The sequence below is a fragment of the Amaranthus tricolor genome, chromosome 13 (assembly GCF_026212465.1).
Source record: "Amaranthus tricolor cultivar Red isolate AtriRed21 chromosome 13, ASM2621246v1, whole genome shotgun sequence".
Taxonomy (NCBI): Eukaryota; Viridiplantae; Streptophyta; class Magnoliopsida; order Caryophyllales; family Amaranthaceae; genus Amaranthus; species Amaranthus tricolor.
In genome coordinates, this window is record NC_080059.1 from 15,968,715 (window position 1) to 15,992,846 (window position 24,132).

Below are 24,132 nucleotides of genomic sequence, written 5' to 3' on the forward strand. Positions count from 1 at the left end.
TAATAATAATAATAATAATAATAATAATAATAATAATAATAATAATAATAATAATATTAATAATACTAATAATAATAATAACTGTAATGATATTAATAATAATAATAATAATAATAATGATATTGATAATAATAATAATGATAATAATAATAATAATATAATATAATATAATAATAACGGTAATAATGATAATTATTATTATTATTATTGATAGTAGAGTTGTAGTACCTACAGCCGATTTTTTCTCCTCTGCAGCACGCAAAGGTATTCATTACTGAGGTAATGGCGACGAACCAGCGTCCATATTGCCGGTCGCCATTCTGAAAAAGTCATTATGTATTGTCAATCAGTTCAGTCAGCGACCAAACTGCGACTGCATAGGTGGTCGCCAGTTCCCGATGAAAACATCAGTTATTATGCCCTAAGTTCTCATTTATCTTCATTTTCTATACTTCTTCGTTTTTTTCTTGACTACAGCTCGAAAATTTCTCCGCCATTAATCTAATTCTTTATTAATTTTCTTTTTCTCTCTTCATCTCATCCTCATAATTTCGTAGTTAATACTCATCTTCAACTCATCTTCTTATTAAAAGGTTAGTGTTTATTATTTATGTTTTTGAATTTTTTCAATGTTCTTGATGATTATGATGATAATTTATGTTCGAATGTTTTTTTTTCTTTTTTTATGTTTGATATCAAGCTGTGAAGTACATGGTCATATTCAACATGTTTTTTCATGTTATTTCATGATGTTTATGTTGAATCTTCATGAGCATGTTTAATTTGATAATTTTCAGATTTTTTTAATTTTAAATGTAATTTTCGAATTATAGAGTAATTTAGTTTTTAATGTCAAGTATATTATTTTGATTCGTCATTTTTTGTATGTTTTTTGTTTTATATTTTTGAAATATGAAATAACTTGAGCATGTCTAATGATATTTTTATGCATTTTTCGAGTTACGGAGTAATTTATATTTTCGATTTATCGAATACGTTGAGCATGTTTTATATTATATTTTTCCAGATTCGTTTTAATGTAAAATGTAACTGAGGAATTATAGAGTAATTGATTTTTACCTGATGTTGTTATCTAGTTTCGAATTATGGTATAACTTGAGATGATAAAATATGTGTGGATGTTTTTTTTTAAATGTAATTTTCGAATTACTTTAATACTATACGTAGTTATGTTTAGTTTGGGATGATAAAATTCATTACGTAGGTAGAAATGTACATTTATTTGAATATTAGTTGTACAATATGTCAATTGGGATATTTTATGGTATAGATGACATTGATTTTAGTTGAAAATAATATTAAGGTTTGAAATAAATATTATAGGCAAAATGAGCAGCGACCCTAATGATTGGGCTAGCAACTATTTCTTGAATAATTTGTCGACTAGCAACGACAACAATAGCGACGAAGACAACAATAACCCAGTTCATAGGAGTAGTGAAAATACTCCAAGTGATTCCATACATAATATGGAAGAGGACGATGGAGACGATCCTTGTCCGAATCTTCCATGGCTACCAACAATAAACAAGTAAATGTTTTTATCATCTTATTATCATTAATATTTTTTCAATATTAAAATTTCATTGTAAAATAATTTTGTTAATTATTGTAAGATTTAATCCTATATCCGGGAACACCATTGCATCCAAAATAAGGGCTACCTTTAATTATAGGCAAGATGTCGAAGGTAGTAGTTGGAAGGGTGTAACCAAACACACCAAAGATTTTTATTTTAATGAATTCAAGGTAAAATTATTATTTTGTTGTTTATTTTTAGACTTTTTTTATATATAAATTACTTTTAAGTATTTTATTTGATGAAATATTTATGTATTTAGAAACAATACAAATGGAACGCTCGCCTCGAACATTTCGTTCGAAGGTCATGGGAGGAAAAAGCCGCAAAGCGCTATGCGGATATGCTTTTCAAATGGCGCAGGACGTTGAAAAGCAAGCCTGAATTTATACCTCCTTCCATCGATAATGAGACCTGGGCGCGATGGAAGGCTGATTGGGAACGCCCAGATAATAAAGCCGTTTCGGCTAGGAATTCCTCCAATAGACGTGGAGGAAAAGATAAAGCTGAAGCCACCCATATAGGTGGCTCAATCCCGCACGCCAGAACAATGCGGGATTTGGTGAGTATTTAGTTAATTAAGTAGTATTATATTGAATTTTTTTTATTATCTTTTGTTTAATTTTAAGTGGTTTTTTATTTAATATTTCAGGAACAATCAAAAGGTCAAAGACCCACAGCTTACGAAATATTTACATAAATATACACGGCGACCAAAAACCATAAAAATGTTGTCGCTAGCAGTAGGCGACGAAAAGGCTATCAGAAGGTGGTCGCCATATTGGCGACGAGATATTTGGTCGCTGATTGGTAGCCAGGCCTGGCGAGAACGCTGGCGAGGAGATTGTTGTCGCCATGTCAGACTCGTTCTTGGCGATGGAAACTTCGTCGCCTTTTGGTCGCCAGTTCTAGCGATGGAAACCTCGTCGCCTCTTGGTCGCCAACTTTTCTTTAAAAAATGGCGAGGACATGACGTCCATTTTGGTGTTAGCGACGAACGAAAAGGCGACCACCAGGGGTATTCTGATATGTTGCTCGACTGAAATCCAAGCCGCTCGACCAAGACCTATTATTGCTCGACCAGTCGAGCGAAGTTCCAGAATGCACTCTGTTTTCTTGGGCGATAAGTTATACGGAATTATTTTATTATGGGCTTTTGCCCAATTATTTGTATATGACTTCTAGTATAAGTAGGAGTCCCAACACTCACTCTACAAGCATTCTAACCATAGCCAAACACAAACCTTTTTTCCCTTTTCTTTTCTCTTCTCCAAGTGTAATACTTCTTTGTAAGAGTTCTTGAGAACTCTATTGTTTCTTCACATAATCAAGCAAGCTAACCACCACCAAGGACGTAGCCCAAATCGGGGTAAACCTCGTAAATCTTGTGTCTTTGATTTTGCTTTCTTTCTTGTTGTTTCTCATTGCTAATTATTGAAGTGTTTGTTTCATTGCATTGAACACCCTTACCGTTGGTCTTGAGTGATTCTTAGGAATAAAGATTGAAATTTTAAACCCTAGTGTGCTTAGTATTTCAAGCTTTTATCTTATTTCTTTTGGTTTATATAAACTTGGGACAAAATTATAAAACCATAAAAGGAGTATTGTAGTATGTAGATATGAGTTTGTTATTATAACTCTACGAATGAAGTATGTGAATAAGGATACATTAATTAATAAATCCACTAGCAACTCCATTCAATATTGACCTGATTGATAGAAGTTTGTAATCGACCCTTATTAAAAAATTTAAACCACGAACACAATTTATGTTCGGAAAAATCGAACCAATTATAGATCGATGACAACTCGAGACTGATTGACACTTGACTCAAACTTGAACTGGTAGTGAATCAATGCAAACCTAATAACACGAATAACAATTGTCAAATCAACCCGTAACTAACTGAGCTGACCCGAACATGACTTGTCGCAGCATACTATCAGATCTCATTCGATTCTACGATTCAAAGTTTCAAATTTATGATCTGATTCTGAGAGTTGTTTTACGCTTTTAATAACAACTTTGGATATAATTCACCTAACCTCTGTTTTAATATTCAATTATAAAACCAAAAACATGCATTTAAAACTTTAAGTATTATAATTATATTCGATTCGAAGTCGGGTGTCCAGTCGGATTGGAGTCAGAGTTGGATCAAAGTATCAGATTTTATATGAGGTCCAATTCCGATTCGTCTCTGAATCGGACTCAAACTATATAAACAGATTTAGAGTTGTATGTATATCAATTTTTTCGAATTTGAATCGAATTACAAAACCTCGGATCAGGGGCAGATTCGAAATAAATTGTAATCCGTATGTACACTACACATTACAAGTAAACACAATTAATATAGAATTTCAACACAGTTGGAAAACCTCCAGGAGAATGAGTTTCACGAATCACAATTAATATCCAATCATCTTTACAACCAGTCTTTATGAAATCTACGCACCTACGATCAGAAAGTCTTACCTCCATATCGGCACCGTCATCGTATACATTGACACCTAAATCACGACCACACGATTTTTTGATGTGTTGTTCACTGATTGATATTAAAAACTTGAGAGAAATTGGGAAAGAATCATAGGTTTTGATAGAAATCCAAAATTTGTTGAAAAATCCAACGATCATCACAAGCAATGCAGAATTTCAAAATTTTTGAAAAACATGGTGGAAGATGAGTTTCACGATTAACATCAAATCTTCTTCTTTACAACCAGTCACGAAATTCATCCAACTAACAACCGGAAACTCGCACGTCTGTTTCGGAACCGTAATCGCATACACCGATGACAAAATCGCCGCCGCACTATACACCGGTGATTCTTCGAACAATCGCGAAATTTCATCGTTTACGTAAATCAAATCCATAACATCGCAGCAAGCATCAAAACTCACCAAATCTCCAACTCTAGCTACCTCTTTCAGCTTCATTAGCAACTCCTGAACAACCAAAAACGCAGAGTTTTTTAATGTTCCGACCTCGAAATTTAGGGTTTGTAAAAATACAACTTCGGCGTCCAAGAAGTCAGATTTTGTGAAATGCTGATCTTTGATGAGTTGATCACTGATAGATTTTAGAGATTTTAGAGAAATTGGAGGAGAATCGTAGGTTTTGCTAGAAATCCAAAGGGAGACTAGAGAAAATAGCTGTAAATTAGGGAATTTGATAGGTTTTTCTAGTAACCAGTGACGGTGAGTTGATGAAGTGAGAGAAACGAAGAATCGATGAGCAAAGAGAGAAAGAGAAGCGTATTTCACGGCTTGAGAAAGTTTCAATTTTTCGGCACTTTTAATGAGGAAATTCAAAGCGTCAAGACGAAGTGTCAATGGCGGACAAATCTGGAATTCAGGTTTGTTCTTCATTTTGTTTTCTTTCGCAGTAATACCTTTTCTTGCTACAAGAGGTAATTTAAGACGAAGGGTTCTTGTTTTTTTAGGTAGAATAATTTAATATATTTTTTAATTTTTCTATGGTATTTCAATTATTAATTAATAATGCATAATTTCATAGATTGTCATGAGACCGCGTGCTATTTACGTTAACTAGTTATAGGGCCGCGTGCTATTTACGTTAACTAGTTATAGGGCCGCGTGCTATGCATGCGGTCCCCCGAATTACACAATTAATTTAATAATAATAATAATTTGCGTTGTTTTTGTTTCATAGAAAAGCAATAAATTAATCGCTTTTAAAAAAAAAAACAAACTTGAAACCCATATCCTAAGCAACACATGCCAACACAAGAAACCGTGAAATAATCTCACACATACATAATGCTAACGCCTTCATTCCAACAAACTAGAGTCAAAACAATCACAACATTTAGAAATAACCCTAATCTCCTTCAAGTGGGTTGTAGAAATCACTTCTCATTACAACATATGCCAAGTAAATCTTCCCTTCAGCTGCTCCAGTTGGCACATTACAAAATCTCGCTCTCAAAATCTGCACATGAAATTAGAGACCAGTGTAACTCTTAATCTTCTATCAAGTTTGTACTTGTGAGGAGCAGAAGACACTTGACACTCAAAAAAATAAAGTATCATCGTAAATAAATCCATGGAAATGTAACTAAACAACTCAAAACATAGTACACTGTCTCTACAAAAAGATGCAAGTTTTAAAGCCAACAAAGGCTAGACAAAGAAGTACAATCAGAAGTTAGCAAGGGGCATAGTAAAGGAAACCAGAGTCACATAAAGTACTGTAGTTCTAAATTCAATATCAATGGTAATTTTAATCAAACGACCTAGCCTTAGATTTCCGCTTGTCCACACCGCGGACAATATCAAACGACTAACTCAATTACTTATCTTAAACAACCATAGAGTCACATAAAGTACATTAGTACTAAATTCAGAAAACAGTAAACCAGCATATAGCACTCTAGGGCACTAATTTCATGTAATCTGCATCCATCATATTAATAAATAGACAAAGATGGGTCTATTGATACATTTTCAAGATACTTTTAACAAACATGCCAATATCTAAAACAAAGCAACACCACTTTATACAGATGAATATAGTGGCAATAGTATTAACCAACATGATAAGCACCAAGACAAAATCAGCAATGTTCATCATTCTTCTACAACAGCAAGAACTCAAAACACACCAATGTGCTAAAAGTAAAGTGTTATACTCTATTAATCCTCGAGCAAGAAGACGGATAGTCACGGCAGACAACATTTCAATGAACTATAGAAAGATAAAGTGATGATTCAATAACCTTGACCGAGCTTGAATTTGAAAGGAGTTCCCCTGTCTCGGCTCAAATCAAATTGAGTCTCATCCAGCAGTGTTCCCACGTAATGAACTGCCAAAAATCATCAAATTGTGAATCAACATATGTGATTAAACTTACAATAATTGTAGACTTGTAGTCCATAAATAGAATCAAATACAAAATCCGATCAAAATGTCAAATTCAACGAATTATACCTTCAACTTCATCGCCGATAGAAGGCTTCTCCCAACCTTCACCTTCAACAATAAGCTTCTTCTTCATTCCCATCTCAGCGATCTCCTTCTCTTCACCAACCTTTAACGCCGGAATTTTATCTACCACATCATCATCATTCTCCATTTCCATATCCATATCTTCTTCAACAGCTCCTGAGCTGGTAGGAAACTCAAAATCGTCCTCCATTTATGAATTCGCTAAGTAATCGAAATCAAAAGAGAGTAGTAGAAATCTAGTATTTGAAATTAAAGTTTTGGATTGTTGCAATTATGTTTTTTGGATGAACAAGAAATTTGCTAGTGAAAGGGGATTTATAGCACGAAGGAGTAGTTTGTAGACTCCAGAGAGTTCGAAAATGGCAAGGAAGATGAAGATTGTTCCAGAAAATGGTGTGGCAGATTTTTTTTTTATGATTTTGAAAGTTTTACTTTTATTCTTTTTTATTGTCTGATTCCACAAATGGCCATTCAATATGCATCTCCGATGAATAAATTCTCCAATTCATTAAATTAAATGCAAAAAAAGCAAGCATCTGAAACTCCATTAATAAACAAAATGTCTATAGATTCATTTAATGCAAGTTTCCATTAAACTGAAACTGCATTACATAGAAAGTGAAAAAAAATGCATTAGGCCACAGAAAAGCAATCAGGTAGAAAGCAATTGAATGTAGAACAATGTACCTTTGAGTTGGAGCTCAGAAACAAGCAATTGAATGTAGAACAAAGAATATTGGTGTAGTTGGTGTATTAATATAGGGCTGCCATCTGAAATCGGTGGAAAAAGTTAATGAAGACAGATGGATGGATGGGTGTGGATAGCCGCCCAGAAAACAGGGAGCCGTTCAATGAGCAACTTCATTAATGAGAAAACCTTCACTTGGGTATTAACCAGCGAATGTCTGACTTCATTTGGGTATTAACCAGGTTTAATGAAGACTGAGATGTATAATCAGGTTAAGCATGACATGTGTTGGCATGTATGTGGCAATGAGCCTATGACATGGAAGGCAGCTAAACAAAACAACTATTGATGATGAACAGTATTTTGCTTTTCCATGTATTTTAATTTTATACTTCTTCCATTTCGTTTTACTTGTTACATTTGTATAGGCACGCGAATTAAAAAAAGTGATTGACCTACACAATATCTGATTGTTTACTTTATAGAGTATGATCTTTTATTATTGTTAATTGAAAAAGAAAAAGGAAAAATAGGTTGTTAGGTTACTTTATAGAGTATAGTATAGTATTTTATTATAAAGTATAAAGTATAGAGTAGGATAAAAATAAGAGTAGGTAGAACTTTAAATAATTGTTTTATTATTAAAAACGGAAATGTAGCAAGTAATATGAAAATTGCCAAAAATAGAAATGTAGCGGGTATTATGGAATCGAGGAAGTAGTTATTAGAGGATATAAAATGAATTTCTTTTTTATTACTTTTGCTTTTAATTACCTAAATTAATTTTTTATTTTCCTTTACTGATTAATTTTAACTCCTACTAAATGCCCACCATAGAAGAGGAAGGCATCCACCAGTGAAGAGGAAGACCTCCATTGACGCACGTCTCATCTCTTTCATGCCTTATCTACTTTCAAATTTACTGATTAACTCCCACCAAATACCCAACTAGCAATGGTAAGTTTCCTTGGTTTTTTTCTTTAGTTTTGGTAATTTTTCTTAATTTGATTTGTACTAGTCTAGTTTATGTGACTACTTTACAATAAAATGGTCATCTATGCATTATAAAGTTGTTATTGTGCAACACCCACTTTTGCTTATTAGTTGCTACTAGATACACACCCGTGCTACGTACAGAGACTGAAAAAAAAATTTTGAATTAATTTTATACTTGTATAATATTTGTTTTAAAGATCATTTACATTAAAAATTCAAAAGAAGGTTATATTATCAATCTTGTTTTTTCATTAATAGTTTCTATAGATTATAGAAGTGAGATTTTATATTTATTTTTTTAATTACTATATTAACATAAATAAATTTTATTTTATTTTTTAATAAATTTAAATAATTGAATGATGTTTTGAACTGTGTTTAAATAAGATAAAAATATTACAAATTTGGTCTCATTTTAAAGATTTTGAAAAAATATTACCATTAGTACAATTTTTTTAAAAATATATTTATTTATAGGTGAAATTACTATTTAATAATAAAACTAATTTTTAAAGAAAATAAGAATATGAAGTAGATAAGTAGTAATTACAGAATTTGCATGTTAGAGTAATTATGAAAATATAATTATTCTACAGCTTGTAAATAAATTTTGTTATATCAAAATATTATTCTCTTTTATTTTCGAAATAATATTAGAAAATAATACTGGCTTACAAATTTAGTCACGTTTTATTTTGCTATATCAAAAAGTTATTCTATTTTACCAAGGTAAATAATAGAGAAATAATACTGATTAACAAATCTTCTTCTGCACACTAAATTGTACTATATTAGGAGATGATTTTCACTACAAATTCAGCTGCCACATTAGCATAAAAATAAGCGGAAAAATTTTGTTTAGAGTCTGATACGTGTCAGTCCTGTTTCTTCATTACTAGGTTTTATAGATTATAGATTATAGATTTATAGGTGAAATTACCTATTTAATAATAAAACTACTTTTCAAAGAAAAACATAGATATGAAGTAGATAAGTAGCAATGACAGAATTTGCATGTCAGTATAATTATGAAGATATAATTATTCTACAGCTAGTAAATATTAATCTTGAAAAATAATTTTGTGATATCGAGATATTATTCTCTTTTATTTTGGAAATAATATTGGTTTACAAATTTAATCACATTTCATTTTGCTCTATCAAAAAGTTATTCTATTTTACCAAGGTAAGTAATATGGAAATAATACTGATTATTGAATCTTTCTATGCACACTAAATTGTACTATATTAAAAAAATTATTTTCACTACTATTCAACAACCACGTGAGCATAGAAATGAGCAGGATAATTATCGCTGAGAGTCTGACATTTATCAGTCCTGTTTCTTTATTAATAGTTTTATAGATTGTGTAGTAGCTGCTCATATTTACATATTTCCTCTATGAAGTTGTGATTGTGTTGGAGCTACTTTTGCTTATTAGTTGCTAATTAACCATGCTTATAGTTGCTTCATGTGTTGCTAACTTGCTATTGTTGCTTATTAATTAGTACTATGAAGTTGCTATTCGCACTATGAAGTTGCTATTGTTGTTTCTCATTAACTGCACAAATGAATGAGATTTGGTAATGCTCTTTATGAAATAAGAGAGATAGGCTGTGACAATTCTGATTTAAACTAATGTGGAAGCTTTACACTTATTTCGGGCTACTACGTTGATAATACAATCAAATGTTCAACTGATTATATTATCCACTAGGCGTCTATCAAATAATTTAAATATCATAGTTTACAACCTTTGAAATATGTAAAGAAATTATATTACAAGAATCATTTGAAATCAAATAATTAAATTCATTCCAAGGCAAAATGTGAAAATGTGGTATTAGGTGGTAGTAAATATTGTGAACAATCAACCTTTTTATGATCAAAGTTTCATTACCATGGGAATAACATGGTGCATTAATATCATGAAAATTTACAGTACAAATCATTCTCATTACCATTGTTTAGTATCAACCACCAAAATGGCCGCAAATGATTTAGTTATTTTTTTTGTTTAGGGTTGGCAAAGAGAAGAGTGGGCTAAGGAGAAGCAACGAAATCAAACTTAAGATCTTTTCGGAAAAACGATACATACATCAATCGAGACATTTTAATTTTACACAAATAAAAATGATTTGTCACATAATTATGTAAAAATATAACACATGTATTGTTCCATAATCACTTAAGAATAACCAAGTCCATAAGAACTTCATAGTCATTTATTACAAGAAAATTATTCTTTAACAAAGTAAAAAGTAAAAGATTTAAATTTATTGTAAATCCATATAAACCATGCATACTAAATTATAAACAAAATAAATGAAAAACAATATTAATTTTTGCCAAGTATCTTCCTCATCCGCTCAATTTCTTGAGGACTCATAAGAGTAATTTTTTGAGCAATTTGAGGAGGTAAATTACCACTGAATAGGGCAGGAGTTGTGAGTTGAAAACCTGGAATTGCACTATGTAAGCTAACATATGCAAGAGCCGGAGTTTTACCCACGTTAATCTGAAAGTGAAGCAAGTGATGTGTTAATCTTGTTGTTATTGGGTCATTTCAGTAAATGAATAAGTGTATTTTGTTTACATGCTTTTGTTTGCGGTTTTAGAAGTCCAGTATGTTTGCTAAAAATAGGTAGCAGTTTTTTTTTTAGAATCCAGTTATTAGTTCTTCAAAAACGTGGCTGTAAAGGGATATAGTTAATATATGAAAAAAAACCAGAACATGATGCATATGATCGCATCACAAAATCCTCTCCTGTTTTGCTCTTTGTTCTAATTTACTGAATTGGTAATCAGAACCAACATTTGGTACCAGAGCCCGGTTCAAGGAGAGAAATGGCAGAAGATGGAAATCCATCTAAGACCGTTGCAATTCACCAACCGATGGCCAAAGGTGTCTCCATACCGATCCAGTATCCCATGTTAAGCGAGACGAATTACGGAATATGGGCTGTCAAGATGAAGATAGTCCTCCGTTCGCTGGGAGTTTGGTCTGTGATCGAAGGAGGGGACGAAAATGATGACAAGGATCAAGGAGCGATGGTTGCAATATCTCAGGCAGTGCCAGACGATGTCATGATGGCGATCGCAGAGAAGAACTCGGCCAAGGAGGCGTGGGATGCTCTCAGGGAGATGCGATTTGGTGAAGACCGTGTCAAGAAGGCGCGTGTACAACTGTTAAAGCGACAACTTAGTAAGTTGCAAATGGAGGAATCGGAAACAGTAAATGAGTACTCTATGAAACTTACCACGCTGGTGGCTGAAGTTCGATCACTTGGCACGAGAATTGATGACAGCGAGGTGGTTGAAAAACTATTCGGTTCAGTGCCGGATCGTTTTCTTCAGATAATTGGTACTATTGAGCAATTCGGTGATATCGAGAAGATGTCAGTATCCGAGGCAATCGCCCGTCTCAGAACCTTTGAGGAAGGTCTTAAAGGTCGAGTGCACTCAAAGGGCAACGGTGATCAATTGCTTCTCACACAAGCCGAGTGGGAGGCTAAGTCAGCAAAGGGGAAGAAAGAAGGTAACTCCAGCAGCACTAAAAGAGGAGGCCATTTTGGAAGAGGTCGAGGACGCGGACGCGGACAAGGTGGTGGCCGAGGAAATGAGTTCCATGCTGGTAATGATAGGAAATCACGAAATTTTGACATATCTAAGGTGAAGTGTTACAATTGCAATGACTATGGACACTTTGCAAAAGAGTGCCCAAAACCAAATCGAAGGCAGCAAGCCAACCTTCTTACAACTGAAACTGTTGATGAACCAACACTGTTGGTGGCTAAAATCTGTGTCTCTAACCATGCTGAACAGCACAAGCACTTGTTTCTACATGAAGACAAGGTGGTACCAAAACTAAAAGGATCTCGTGAAAAGTCTTGGTACCTAGATACTGGCGCAAGTAACCACATGACGGGAAGCATTGATAAATTTGCCGAAATCGATAGGACCATTAAAGGGTCTGTCAAATTCGGAGACGGTTCAGCAGTAGAGATACAGGGAAGAGGCTCCGTGTTAATTGAATGTCTGACTGGTGCACACCGTTTACTCACTGAAGTTTATTATGTACCAATGTTAAGAAGCAATATTATAAGTATTGGTCAATTGGATGAGATTGGGCGCAAGATCGAGATTAACGGTGGAGTAATGTCTATCCTAGACAATACCCGAAGGTTGCTGGCCAAAGTAAGCAGATCAGGAAGTCGGTTATATGTGCTGCACATAACCCCGGCTCTTCCAGAATGTCTTTTAGCAAGGAGTAAAGAAGAAGCATGGCGCTGGCATGCAAGGTATGGGCATGTTAACTTTCATGCTTTGAAGCTCCTAAGTCAAAAACAGATGGTGCAGGGACTACCTCTAATTGAGCATGAGGATCGCATCTGTGATGGTTGTTTGATTGGAAAACAACACCGAAGTCCATTTCCAGCAGTGGCGAAATTCAGAGCAGACTTACCTCTTGGGTTGTGGCATGGAGATTTGTGCGGACAAATAAGTCCTGCTACACATGGAGGCAATCGTTATTTCCTGATGCTGGTTGATGATTGTACAAGATACATGTGGGTGGTGATGATCCAAAGCAAAGATGAGGCATTTAAAGCATTTAAGAAGGTCAAGGCAGCAGCAGAAATAGAGACAAACAGCAAGCTGAAAGCTTTGCGGACGGATCGTGGTGGTGAATTCACCTCAAATGAGTTCAAAACTTACTGTGAATTGCAGGGAATTAGGCGTTATCTCACAGCACCTTACTCTCCTCAGCAGAATGGAGTTGTCGAACGACGAAATCAGACGGTGGTCGGCATGGCAAGAAGCTTGTTGAAGAGTATGGATGTCCCAGGTGAGTTTTGGGGAGAAGCGGTATCAACTGCCGTATATCTCCTAAATAGATCACCAACAAAGAGTGTCAGTGGCAAAACTCCCTATGAAGCATACTACAACCGAAAACCTTCTGTTGATCACTTTCGCATTTTTGGATGTGTGGCATACGTAAAAGATGTTACACCACACCTTCCAAAACTAGCAGACCGAAGCAAGCCAATGGTGTTTATTGGTTATGATTCAAATACAAAAGGCTACAGAATGTTTGATCCAACGTTAAAAAAGGTAGTGGTGACACGAGATGTTGTGTTTCAAGAAGAAAAGAAGTGGGAATGGAGCAAATCTCCAGAAACTGGAACAAGTGCAGCGGGAAACACTCTTACAACTCACTATTTTACCTATCAGGAACCGAAAGAGAGCGGCAGCGGTCCTGGTCGTGGTATTAGCAATTCTGGCATGGATTCTCCTGACATATCAGTCAAATACCGAATCCTCTCAACCCACAACACCTGAAGGAAGCTCTACAATTGGACCACGTGGTAAACGAGATCTCAAGAGTTTGTACGATGAGACCTTTCCCATTGAACTAGAGTTTTCGGGGCTGTGCTTGCTTGGAAAGGAGGAGCCTTCAACTTATGAAGAAGCCAAAACAGACCCGACATGGAGAGAAGCAATGGAGGAAGAGATAGCCATGATTCAGAAAAATGAAACTTGGAAGCTTGTCTCATTGCCAGAAAATCAGAAAACAGTGGGTTTAAAATGGGTTTACAAACTGAAGAGGGACACTCAAGGCAGGATTGTTAAACACAAAGCGAGATTAGTTGCAAAGGGGTATGTTCAGAGACAAGGCATAGACTTTGATGAAGTCTTTGCCCCTGTTGCTCGGCTGGAGACAGTGCGTCTGCTGATCACAATCGCAGCACATGGAGGATGGCAGGTGCATCATATGGATGTGAAATCAGCGTTTCTCAACGGTGATTTGGAAGAAGAGGTGTATGTCATGCAACCGCCAGGATTCGAAACAAAAGGGGAAGAGCATAAAGTGCTGAAATTGTATAAAGCACTGTACGGTTTGCGACAAGCACCTAGAGCTTGGAATTCAAAGTTGAATAAATCCTTGAAGGACCTTGGTTTTGAGAGGTGCAAGCTAGAGCATGCAATGTACACGAGAAAGGAAGGAAATTTGATTGTTGGAGTATACGTAGATGATTTGATAATCACCGGAGAGAGTATTCGAGACATTGACAAGTTCAAATCTCAGATGAAAGGTGTATTTGCCATGAGTGATCTTGGATTACTTAGCTACTATTTGGGGCTTGAAGTGTGTCAGACTTCAACAAGAATTACCTTAAAGCAATCAGGTTTTGCAAAGAAGGTGCTGGAGAAATGTGGGATGAAAGACTGTAACTCAACACAGATTCCGATGGAACCTCGTCTGAAATTGAACAAGGACAGCCGTGAACCTTCAGTAGATGTAACCTTGTACCGAAGTATCGTTGGCAGCTTAAGATACCTATTGCACACACGACCAGACTTGGCATTCTCTGTCGACATGGTAAGCAGACACATGGAGAAGCCCACAACAGAGCACATGGCAGCCGTGAAGCACATACTGCGCTATGTGAAAGGTACATTAAATCTCGGTTGTGTTTATGAGAAAAGGGAAGGAGGTTTGGAACTAGTCGGATACTCTGACAGTGATCTTGCCGGTGATACTAATGATAGGAAAAGTACTTCTGGTTTGATATTTTTCCTTGGAGAAACCCCAGTCAGCTGGTGTTCACAGAAACAGAAAGTGGTTGCGTTATCTTCCTGTGAAGCAGAATACATTGCTGCATGTGCAGCAGCGTGTCAAGGAGTGTGGCTGGGGCGATTGTTGGCCGATTTGTTAAAGATTGAGATTAAGAAAGTGATTCTGAAGATTGATAATCAGTCCGCAATTGCATTGAGTAAGAATTCAGTCTATCATGAAAGGAGTAAGCACATTTATACCCGATTTCACTATATCAGGGATTGTGTTGAATCAGGATTAATTGAGGTTCAACATGTGTGCACTGAAGATCAGCGTGCTGATATTCTGACGAAGTCGCTGGCAAAGGTGAAGTTCCAGGAAATGAGAGAAAAGATCGGCGTGAAGACCGTTAGTGAAGAACAACAAGCTTATGGAGGAGATTGATGTGTTAATCTTGTTGTTATAGGGTCATTTCAGTAAATGAATAAGTGTATTTTGTTTACATGCTTTTGTTTGCGGTTTTAGAAGTCCAGTATGTTTGCTAAAAATAGGTAGCAGTTTTTTTTTTTAGAATCCAGTTATTAGTTCTTCAAAAACGTGGCTGTAAAGGGATATAGTTAATATATGAAAAAAAAACCAGAACATGATGCATATGATCGCATCACAAAATCCTCTCCTGTTTTGCTCTTTGTTCTAATTTACTGAATTGGTAATCAGAACCAACAGCAAGGTCTCTGGAAAGATCATTACGTCACCAACTTCTAACCTTTTATAATATGCTGTATTATTGGTGTCGATAAATCCTGCGATAATTGACCCTTTTATTACAACAATAACTTCAGATGTTCTATGAGAATTTGCAGGAACAGCTCCATCCACGGCAATATCTAGCCGTGCCATAGAGATGCCTAAGCCATTTAAGGCAGGAAATGCAAATGACATTCCTAAAGTGATCTCATAGCCGAAGACATCTGTAATATTTTTTTCACCACGAAATCCGGTGAAAACAAAGTCATCTGCAGTAAGTGTAACAGGATCTCTACAAGCATATCCTTGAGGTCCTCTAGGAAGATTGAGGTCTCCTACGCAATAATCTAATTCAATGGCATGACTAATAGCGGTTAAAAGACATAAAATGAAAAATACATGAGTGTTTCGGTGATGAAACGAGGAAGCGGAAAACACTTGAAATACCGTAAGTGGAAGCGTTATCAGGAGCAGCGATTCGTGGAAGGAAGTGACTCGAATTCCTGCAACACAGCACGTTAGCCTTGTCCGGGGTGATCTCCCGGAAAACCCCTCCGACGCTCAAGTTAGAGCGGTGATGCGAGATTATCGAATAGACGATTAGAATTGAATGCAAGAATTAATATATCGAGGTTGATATCACTTATATTTTGGTAGGCTAATGAAGTGGAGTATGAGTAAGGATACTAGGAGGATTATTTTCAAATGATCCCTTCCAATTTGATGGTAGCCTCTATTTATAGTGATGTAGAAGGAAGTTATTTCTGAGAAGAGGTGGATTATCATGGTGGTAATGGGCAGTTATCAGCCTTGGAAGAAGGAGAACCATGCATGGTGGGATGGATGGGAAGTTAGGTCAATCTGAAAGTTACTTTCCTGGGAGAAATTAGGGTATTTTGTGGGTCACTTGCTTACGGGCCAACTAAGGAGTTGGAAAAATTCAAGAAAGGCCCATTTGACTAAAAGTCAAGGTCAATCCAAAAGGTCAAAGGTTATTAAGGTAATATGACATTTAATGATTTAAATAAATAAATAAAGTAGATAAGTGATACCATGACAATGACCATTAAAATTGTCAAGAGATATACCTACAAAAATTACACTAACTTTCCATTAACATTACTACCATTTAGTATCGATTACAAAACAAACTTTTAAGAGTAATTGAAGAGTTTATGAATATTAGTGTTTCGGTGATGAAATGAGGAAGTAGGATACACTTGAAATACCTGGAGATAAGTAGAAGTGTGATCAAGAGAAGCGACTTATGAGAGGAAGCGACCTGAATTCCTGCAACACAACACGTTAGCCTTGTCCGGGGGATGATCTCCCGGAAAACCCCTCCGACGCTCAAGTCAGAACGTAAATCGGAAATTAGTGAATGACAGATTGTAGAATGAATGCAAGAAGGAAGGTCGGGATTGGGATTGCTATTGCTAGTGTTTGGGAAGGCTAAGGAAGTAATGTAAGTAAGGATACTAGGAAAGCTATTTCAGATCATCCTCCCTTCTTGATGGTAGCCCCTATTTATAATGGTGAGGAAGGGAAGTTGTTTCTGAGAAGAAGTGGACTATCATGGGAGTAGTGGGAGTAATGGGAGGTGGACTGATCATGGGAAGAGTGGGCAGTTATTCATCTTGAAACAAGGAGAGCCATGCATTGTGGGAGAGTGGGGAGTTAGGGTTTTTTAGAGGTAACTGGCCCATGGGCCATTCAAGGAAGATGGGACTTCCAATAAAAGCTCGTTGACCAAAAGTCAAGGTCAACTGAAAAGGTCAAAGGGTATTTTAGTAATATGATGCTAATTATTAAATAAATAAATTAATTGAATAAACAGTACCATGACAATTAGCATATATCAATTCAGAGTGATTGCCCCACTTGATTTTTGATACTATTCATCGTTGACTCTTAATTAGTATTTTATTCTTAACTTTAATGTCAAATAATAGTGAATTGGGATCGTCTTAAACAAAAATTATACTTGTTTAAAGATAATAAAATTTATATTGAGACGTATCAAGTGTTTGATTCGTCTCAATATAAATTTTATTATCTTTAAACAAGTATAATTGAACATAGGACTTTCTTTAAACATAATTTCTCTATACAGTTACATGATCACCTAAAGAGCAAATGAAAGTGGTTTCTTATTCTTGTGCACTGATATTAAAACACGACAATTGACATTCTTGTATCTCTATTGAATATAATTGATACCCAGTTTATAAAAGTCATATTATTCTTATGTCTATAATTCAAATCATTATATGCATGAAATCCAATTTAGATATTAAAATATTTATTTAAATTTCAATTTATATATATTCCTATAAAAAAGTGTACATGTAATACATATTTTTCTATTAAATGATCCACATACAATGATTGTTTAAACATGATGCATGATTATTATTTATAACAAAATTACAATCTTTTATCAAATTTCAAAACCCACTTACGAATTACATGTTCCCTAGAACTTCTATCAAAAGTCATTGATCACAAATTCACAATAAAACATTTATTCTTTAGCAAACATCAACGTAGAATCATAGTTTTGCTATAAAATTTAGGAGATAACGGAGTGGGATAATCAAAGACAACAGCAAAGTACATTAACTTGAGCCGCCGAGTATCTTCCTCATCCGCTTCACTTCTTGAGGACTAATGAGAGTGATTTTTTGAGCTAATTCATCAGGCAAATTGCCCCCAAAAAGGGAAGGAGTAGTGAGTTGCAAACCTGGGTTTGCGCCATTTAAGCTAACAAATGCAAGAGCAGGAATCTTGCCTACATTAACTTGAAAGTGGAGCATAGCTTGCGGAAAGATCATGACATCACCAACCTCTAACTTTTTGTAATATGCATTATCGTTTGTGTCAATAAACCCTGCAATAATTGATCCTTTTATTAAAACAATAACTTCTGATGTTCTGTGGGAGTGAACAGGAACTACTCCACCCACAGCCAAATCTAACCTTGCCATAGAGATTCCTAACCCGTTCAAGGCCGGGTAGGCATATGAAAAGGCTAGTGTAACATTAAACCCGAAAACATTTGTGATGGATTTTTCACCACGAAATCCAGTGTAAACAAAGTCATCAGCTGTGACTTTAGCTGGATCTTTACAAGCATATCCTTCTGGCCCTCTCGGAAGACTATAATCAGCAACACAAAAGTCTAGCTCAATGGCATGATTGAGAGAGACTAAAAGAGATAGAATGAAGAAAAAAACAAGAGATTTCATCTTGAAAACTATATTAGATATTTGTTGAATACACTTAGAGATTCACTTGGTTGCCTTTTTTTAGCAGCAATTTTCACCCTTTAAATAGGAGATAATGTTGGACATAATAACAGACATTTCAAGAAAAATAATTATAAATATAATTAACTCACAATACTTCCCTTCTAGACGAGTTTGAATTCTTCTAAGATTATGTCATTGCTTATAAATTATCATGGATATTAATTCTATCACCTACTTCAATCTTTAGTATATTTTCCTTTGTTTAAATTTAGATCATATTACTTATTCTTTTTATTTAATTTTACTAGTTAATACTTTTTATTTTAAGGCATAAATAATCCTCTATAATCAAAAGCGCGGAAAGAGAATTGATCTTCTGGTAAGAAATTGTAGATGCTATCATACTATTAGCAGAACTTCAAGTAACGATTACTTACCATCAAAATAAGAAAAACATATACGATTAAATATGAAACAAAAAGGGTACAACTTTGAATTTGATGTGTGATTTGTACGGGATGAGTAAGTACTACAAACTACTATTGTATAAAAGATTAATATTAAAATAGGCACCTCTAATTAATTATTTTTATCCAGATTAATGGTTTGCTAACATCGAAAAATTAATAAAAGGAAGCAGAAAATCACGGTGCTTTATCTTTCTCTTTTTTCTCAGTTAGTTTACATATTACTGACTATAAAATCTTTATATAAAAAAAGGTCAAAATACTATTAGAAAACTCGTTTCAAATAAACCCTAATTTATTTTTTAAAAGTAATAAAGTGTCATACCTTTATTATATTTACATGGTACATGAATGACAAATTTAACCTTTTATAGTATAAAGTTATTAGTTTAAAAGCATACGTTATTCTTTAACAAATAAACGTTTGCATATTACATGTACAATAATTTATATCTCTATATTAATTATATACGTAATTAATATCTAAATATATATTCTAAGATTAATCATTGTACATAATCCTTCGGTTCTATGGTCATGGAGGCCGAATTCAAGTCACTGAAATGAAAAACGTTCGATCACCACATATGTAAACTCCTGGTTCTTAAATTCATGTAATTTAGAGTGATATAACTTTTTTACCTTGTTTGGTTCAATATTTGTTTTCGTTGCGTTACATACAGAAAACAAATAATTTTTTTAAATATTGCGCGATAATAAATTTTCAGATTATAATTGGCAAGTAACATTTTATAACAATCTTTTTGTGATAATCCTTTTGCGAAAAGTTTATTCAAAGAATTTTTGCGAAGTTTGACATCTTAATAAATTAATTACATTGACCTAAATATTACTTTGAAATTTCATGGAATCTTTTAAATTTTCTAATTTTAGAAAAAAAAATTATTAGCTAATATTAGGTAAAACATTGGTTTATACAGATATGTTCGCCATAAAAATTTAAGTAGCTTTTAGTGGTTAAATGAGATTAAAACGCTAATTTTTTTATTTTTCAATTTTCGGTATATAGAGATTTAAGTAGCGTTTATTATTGTTATAAGTACTTATTTTAAGAAAGTTATTTTAATCAAACAATTTAATTTACATATATATATATATATATATATATATATATATATATATATATATATATATATAATAAGACAACCAAATATATAATAGCTACAATCGCACAATTACAATCATACACGGTTACAGCTATCAACAATCATAACTATTTAGCCAGCTAATAGCTATCTGTACAACTACTTAGCGTCGAACAAATTCAATTCAAATTATTTTGCCAAACATTCCATTTTAAAAGTTAATTTTTCATATATTATTTTTTTGAGTAAACAAAGTATTCTTATGTTTAACGCCAATACTGTAATTTATTCTCCTTTCTAGTAGTATAACCGCATGAGATCATAGTTCCAAATTGACTAGCAAATATACTGCATAAGGTATCACGTCGTAGTCTCATAGATATTTACAATATATATTTTTAATGTGTGTTGTAAGTTGTAGTTGTCTTCCTAAGCATGTCGTATTCACTTTTATTTTCACGAAAATCTATCTTTTCGGGGAATAAATTGAGTACGCACATTTCTCCATGCCCTCTCCTTGGAGGGGGCATGGGTATGATATCTCCGCCACCCTTCTTCCCAAGACTTTGACTTGTGCGGGATACTGGGTTGGTGACTCAGAATCAGATTATAAATATAATAAGTAACTGATAACATATACTTATTGTAACAGGAGCGGTAATCTCGATACATAATTAAAATTTAATAATAAAGTTTAATATAAAAAATATTGCGGAAGTCTCAAAATGCCGAACTGTTAAAAACTTTAAATCATAAAAACCGAAATCGTTTAAAACAAAAGTAAAATTTTACATCTTATAAGAAAATTGTTTGCTCAAAAATAAAAAAATACATCATCCTCAAGTCATCAATAAAGATACAAAAAGCAACTAAGTTCTCGATAAATAGTAATTGTTGAGGCCTGGATTGGAACTTGAACTAAATCCTGCAAAATGTTGTCATCCATGATACGGATGATAGCCGATTGAATCGGCCAGCGGTTAACGCCGAGCATAACTTCCTCTCCTGCTCAAAATACGGAAATTATACACTACATTTACAAAATAATAATTTAAGTACGAACCTATAATTAATTGACACCACTGTATACTTAAACCATATTGTTTTTCTGTTCCTTACTTTTAAGTCATTAAGATACCATTCTCAATCCTGACAGAAGACTGCCCCTTATACAATTCGGTAATCTTAACTCTTAAGTAAGTTCATTTGGTTAATACTCATAACCGTACCATGCATCATAGCATCAACACTAATGAAGTTTATCACTGATCAACGTAAGGATCTGGTTAGGTGAGGGTCGTAATCTTAGACCCTAACTGTGGTGGGAGTCGTCACCCCTCCAATACAATTTATGCTCGAGCTCTATAGAATAGACAACTAATCCCCTGTCTTACACCGCATTTTACGTGCCGGTCAACACGGGCGCCGAGATTTTACATGCCGGTCCATGGTTCGACATTACCTCACTATCAGGGTCATTCAATCAATATTCATTCACACAAGTACATCACATTTTTATTACTACAATTTGACATTGACTTTGACTTTGATCAACTTAGGAGATTAACTCTTTTATTTAATAAAATTCTTAATCATAACGTAAAAATAACCTTTATGTCTTTATACATTCACTATTAAATTTGTACACAGTAAATTTTATTTATAACTTTATTTTTAATAGTTTGCTAAATTCACACTAATAACTTAATATTCTATCAATAGTCACCAAATTAATATTTTCTACAAGTAGCTACTAAAATCTACTTCTCTTTAAATAAGTTCCCAAAATCAATATTTCCAACTTTACAATAAATAAAACTTTATTCTCTTCAAAAAAAAAATCAAATATTCTAATTAAAATTCAAGCTAAAATTGCATTATTTGAATAAGTTTCTGAAATTCTACAAGATCATTAAAAATCAATATTTCAAATTTAGAAAAATAAGTAAACTTATTAGGTTTGCAAAAATCAACATTCTAGTTATAAAACAAATAAAACTTATAATTTCACAAAAATCAATATTTCTACTTTTAAAACAAGTCAAACTTATAATTTTCACAAAAGTCAATATTTCTAATTATAAAATAAGTAAAACTTGTAATCTGACAAAGTCATTATTGCACACATAGTTTGACCGGGGAATATACTGAAAATACTTTTACATCATTTTACATAAATTTTGGTCAAATAGCTAGCAAATAAAATATTTTGTACTAAATAGTGATTAAAAGTTACTTTTATTATAAAATCTCATATATTCAAGAAAAACACTTCAACATTTAATAACTTATAAAAATTTTCTCAAAAATATCTTTTTAAATTGTTATTTTATTATTATTACAAAAATAGTTGTAATAATTTAAAATAGCAAATCAAACTCTTTTTCTATATGATGGTGGTCGAATGACCTATGAGTGTTTTGGACCCTTTTCAAATAAAAAGAACGGCTTAATTTAATTTATCATACTAAATCTTAGATTTAAATAATTAACATAACCACTTACTTCACGCAATAACTTAGAAATTTACTATAACCTTAAGGATAAACTTAAATCTCAAAATAAAGCATAATAACAATATTTTTAATAAAACCATACTTAATAAAAAAAAGTTCACAAAATAATTTACTACCTTATGAACTAATTTGAAGGCTAACATAAACATATTATTAAAGTTCTAACATAAAAATTCTTAAATATAATAACATTCCTAATGTAACACATAACTCATAAACATAATAACACTAGTTTATAACATGAATCATATTTAATATCACTAGAATATAATTTTATACCCAACTTCCTAAACTTGTTCAAAGATTATTAAATTAACATACTAAAAAATATGTTAAACATACACATACTTAATATAATCTTGATCATAATTTCATTAAAATAACTTCCTACTAAAACATATCAGCATATTTCATACTTTGCATATAATAAAGTAATATAATGTAAAATTTCACAAAAAGATTAGGGTAAGAAGTTATACAATAATAACACCAAGGATTAGTACTAAGTACTAATTAGGAAAATAATAAGAAATAAGACCCTCCAAGATAGATAATAATGCTCCAAAAATAATTAATCCAAACTCCCAAAATAATGATGTTGGCTCTCTTAGGTTTTGATGATGACTACACTTTATATAAATAAATGTATTTTTAGAGATTGTATGCAGGTCGATATCTGGTCGTGATTAAGATCGTTGATAGTACCTACGACTTTAGTCTATGAACGTGTACTAGTCAAAAGAATCCAATGGAGTTAGATAAGGTATATGGCTTAGGATGTCAAATGTAGACAGAAGATCTACTGTTCCCAAGTTTGATGATCTAACGTTACTTGAAAATGAAAACAGTGCATTGTTCCCAAACTGGAGTCTAAAAAAGTTACGTCTGCTGGAAAATTCTGATTAATATATTTTCTGATTTTTTAGTTGATGTATTAGTTAAAATTAATTTGTTGCATTATTTAATAATTAAGTTAATTGGCAAAATATTTTATACCCACCCTAAAAATAACCATGTGATTTTTAAAATAGTGGAATATTTCTCTCCTTATTTTTCTCCTTTAAAAAAGGCTTTTATTTTGGATCTAATTAATGAAAAACTAACTTGTCTATTATTAGAAAAAAGGGGAACCGTAGCTTTTTGCTTAAGCATCAAACTTCCACTTATTTTCTCTTTGTTATGGGAATAATTACAAGTGTTTAACCGTGAGTTTTTCCTTGTAATT

The 24,132-nt window shown here is 33.4% G+C and overlaps 3 protein-coding genes across 4 annotated transcripts; all 3 read right to left on the reverse strand.

Moving 5' to 3' along the window:
• Window positions 1–4,259: 4,259 nt before the first annotated feature.
• On the reverse strand, window positions 4,260–5,039 carry LOC130797423 (cyclin-J18-like). The gene has a single exon (XM_057659984.1). The coding sequence runs from the start codon at window positions 4,974–4,976 to the stop codon at window positions 4,260–4,262; it is 717 nt and encodes a 238-aa protein (XP_057515967.1). The 5' UTR covers window positions 4,977–5,039.
• Window positions 5,040–5,171: 132 nt separating this feature from the next.
• On the reverse strand, window positions 5,172–8,092 carry LOC130797424 (peptidyl-prolyl cis-trans isomerase FKBP65-like). 2 transcript variants are annotated; one of them, XM_057659986.1, is made up of 4 exons: window positions 7,264–8,092; window positions 6,559–6,737; window positions 6,347–6,433; window positions 5,172–5,559 (listed from the first exon to the last, which is right to left on the reverse strand). In XM_057659986.1, exons 2-4 carry the CDS (start codon window positions 6,713–6,715, stop codon window positions 5,537–5,539), a joined length of 267 nt encoding a protein of 88 aa, XP_057515969.1. In that variant the 5' UTR covers window positions 6,716–6,737; window positions 7,264–8,092; the 3' UTR covers window positions 5,172–5,536. The 2 variants fall into 2 exon arrangements, with proteins under 2 accessions (XP_057515969.1, XP_057515968.1); XM_057659985.1 differs by having other exon boundaries at window positions 6,559–8,092.
• A 9,818-nt stretch (window positions 8,093–17,910) lies between these two features.
• On the reverse strand, window positions 17,911–18,901 carry LOC130797425 (germin-like protein). Its single transcript, XM_057659987.1, has one exon. The coding sequence runs from the start codon at window positions 18,813–18,815 to the stop codon at window positions 18,186–18,188; it is 630 nt and encodes a 209-aa protein (XP_057515970.1). The 5' UTR covers window positions 18,816–18,901; the 3' UTR covers window positions 17,911–18,185.
• Between the last annotated feature and the right edge of the window lie 5,231 nt (window positions 18,902–24,132).

Bases quoted from the DNA above. Each gene is read 5' to 3' on its own strand.
- LOC130797423 (XM_057659984.1), bottom strand. From the start codon at position 4,976: ATGAAGAACAAACCTGAATTCCAGATTTGTCCGCCATTGACACTTCGT.
- LOC130797424 (XM_057659985.1), bottom strand. From the start codon at position 6,766: ATGGAGGACGATTTTGAGTTTCCTACCAGCTCAGGAGCTGTTGAAGAA. The intron at 6,434-6,558 runs GTATAATTCGTT...GATTTTTGGCAG, and splicing joins TATCGGCGATGAAGTTGAAG to TTCATTACGTGGGAACACTG. The intron at 5,560-6,346 runs GTTATTGAATCA...TTTCATGTGCAG, and splicing joins CAAATTCAAGCTCGGTCAAG to ATTTTGAGAGCGAGATTTTG.
- LOC130797425 (XM_057659987.1), bottom strand. From the start codon at position 18,815: ATGAAATCTCTTGTTTTTTTCTTCATTCTATCTCTTTTAGTCTCTCTC.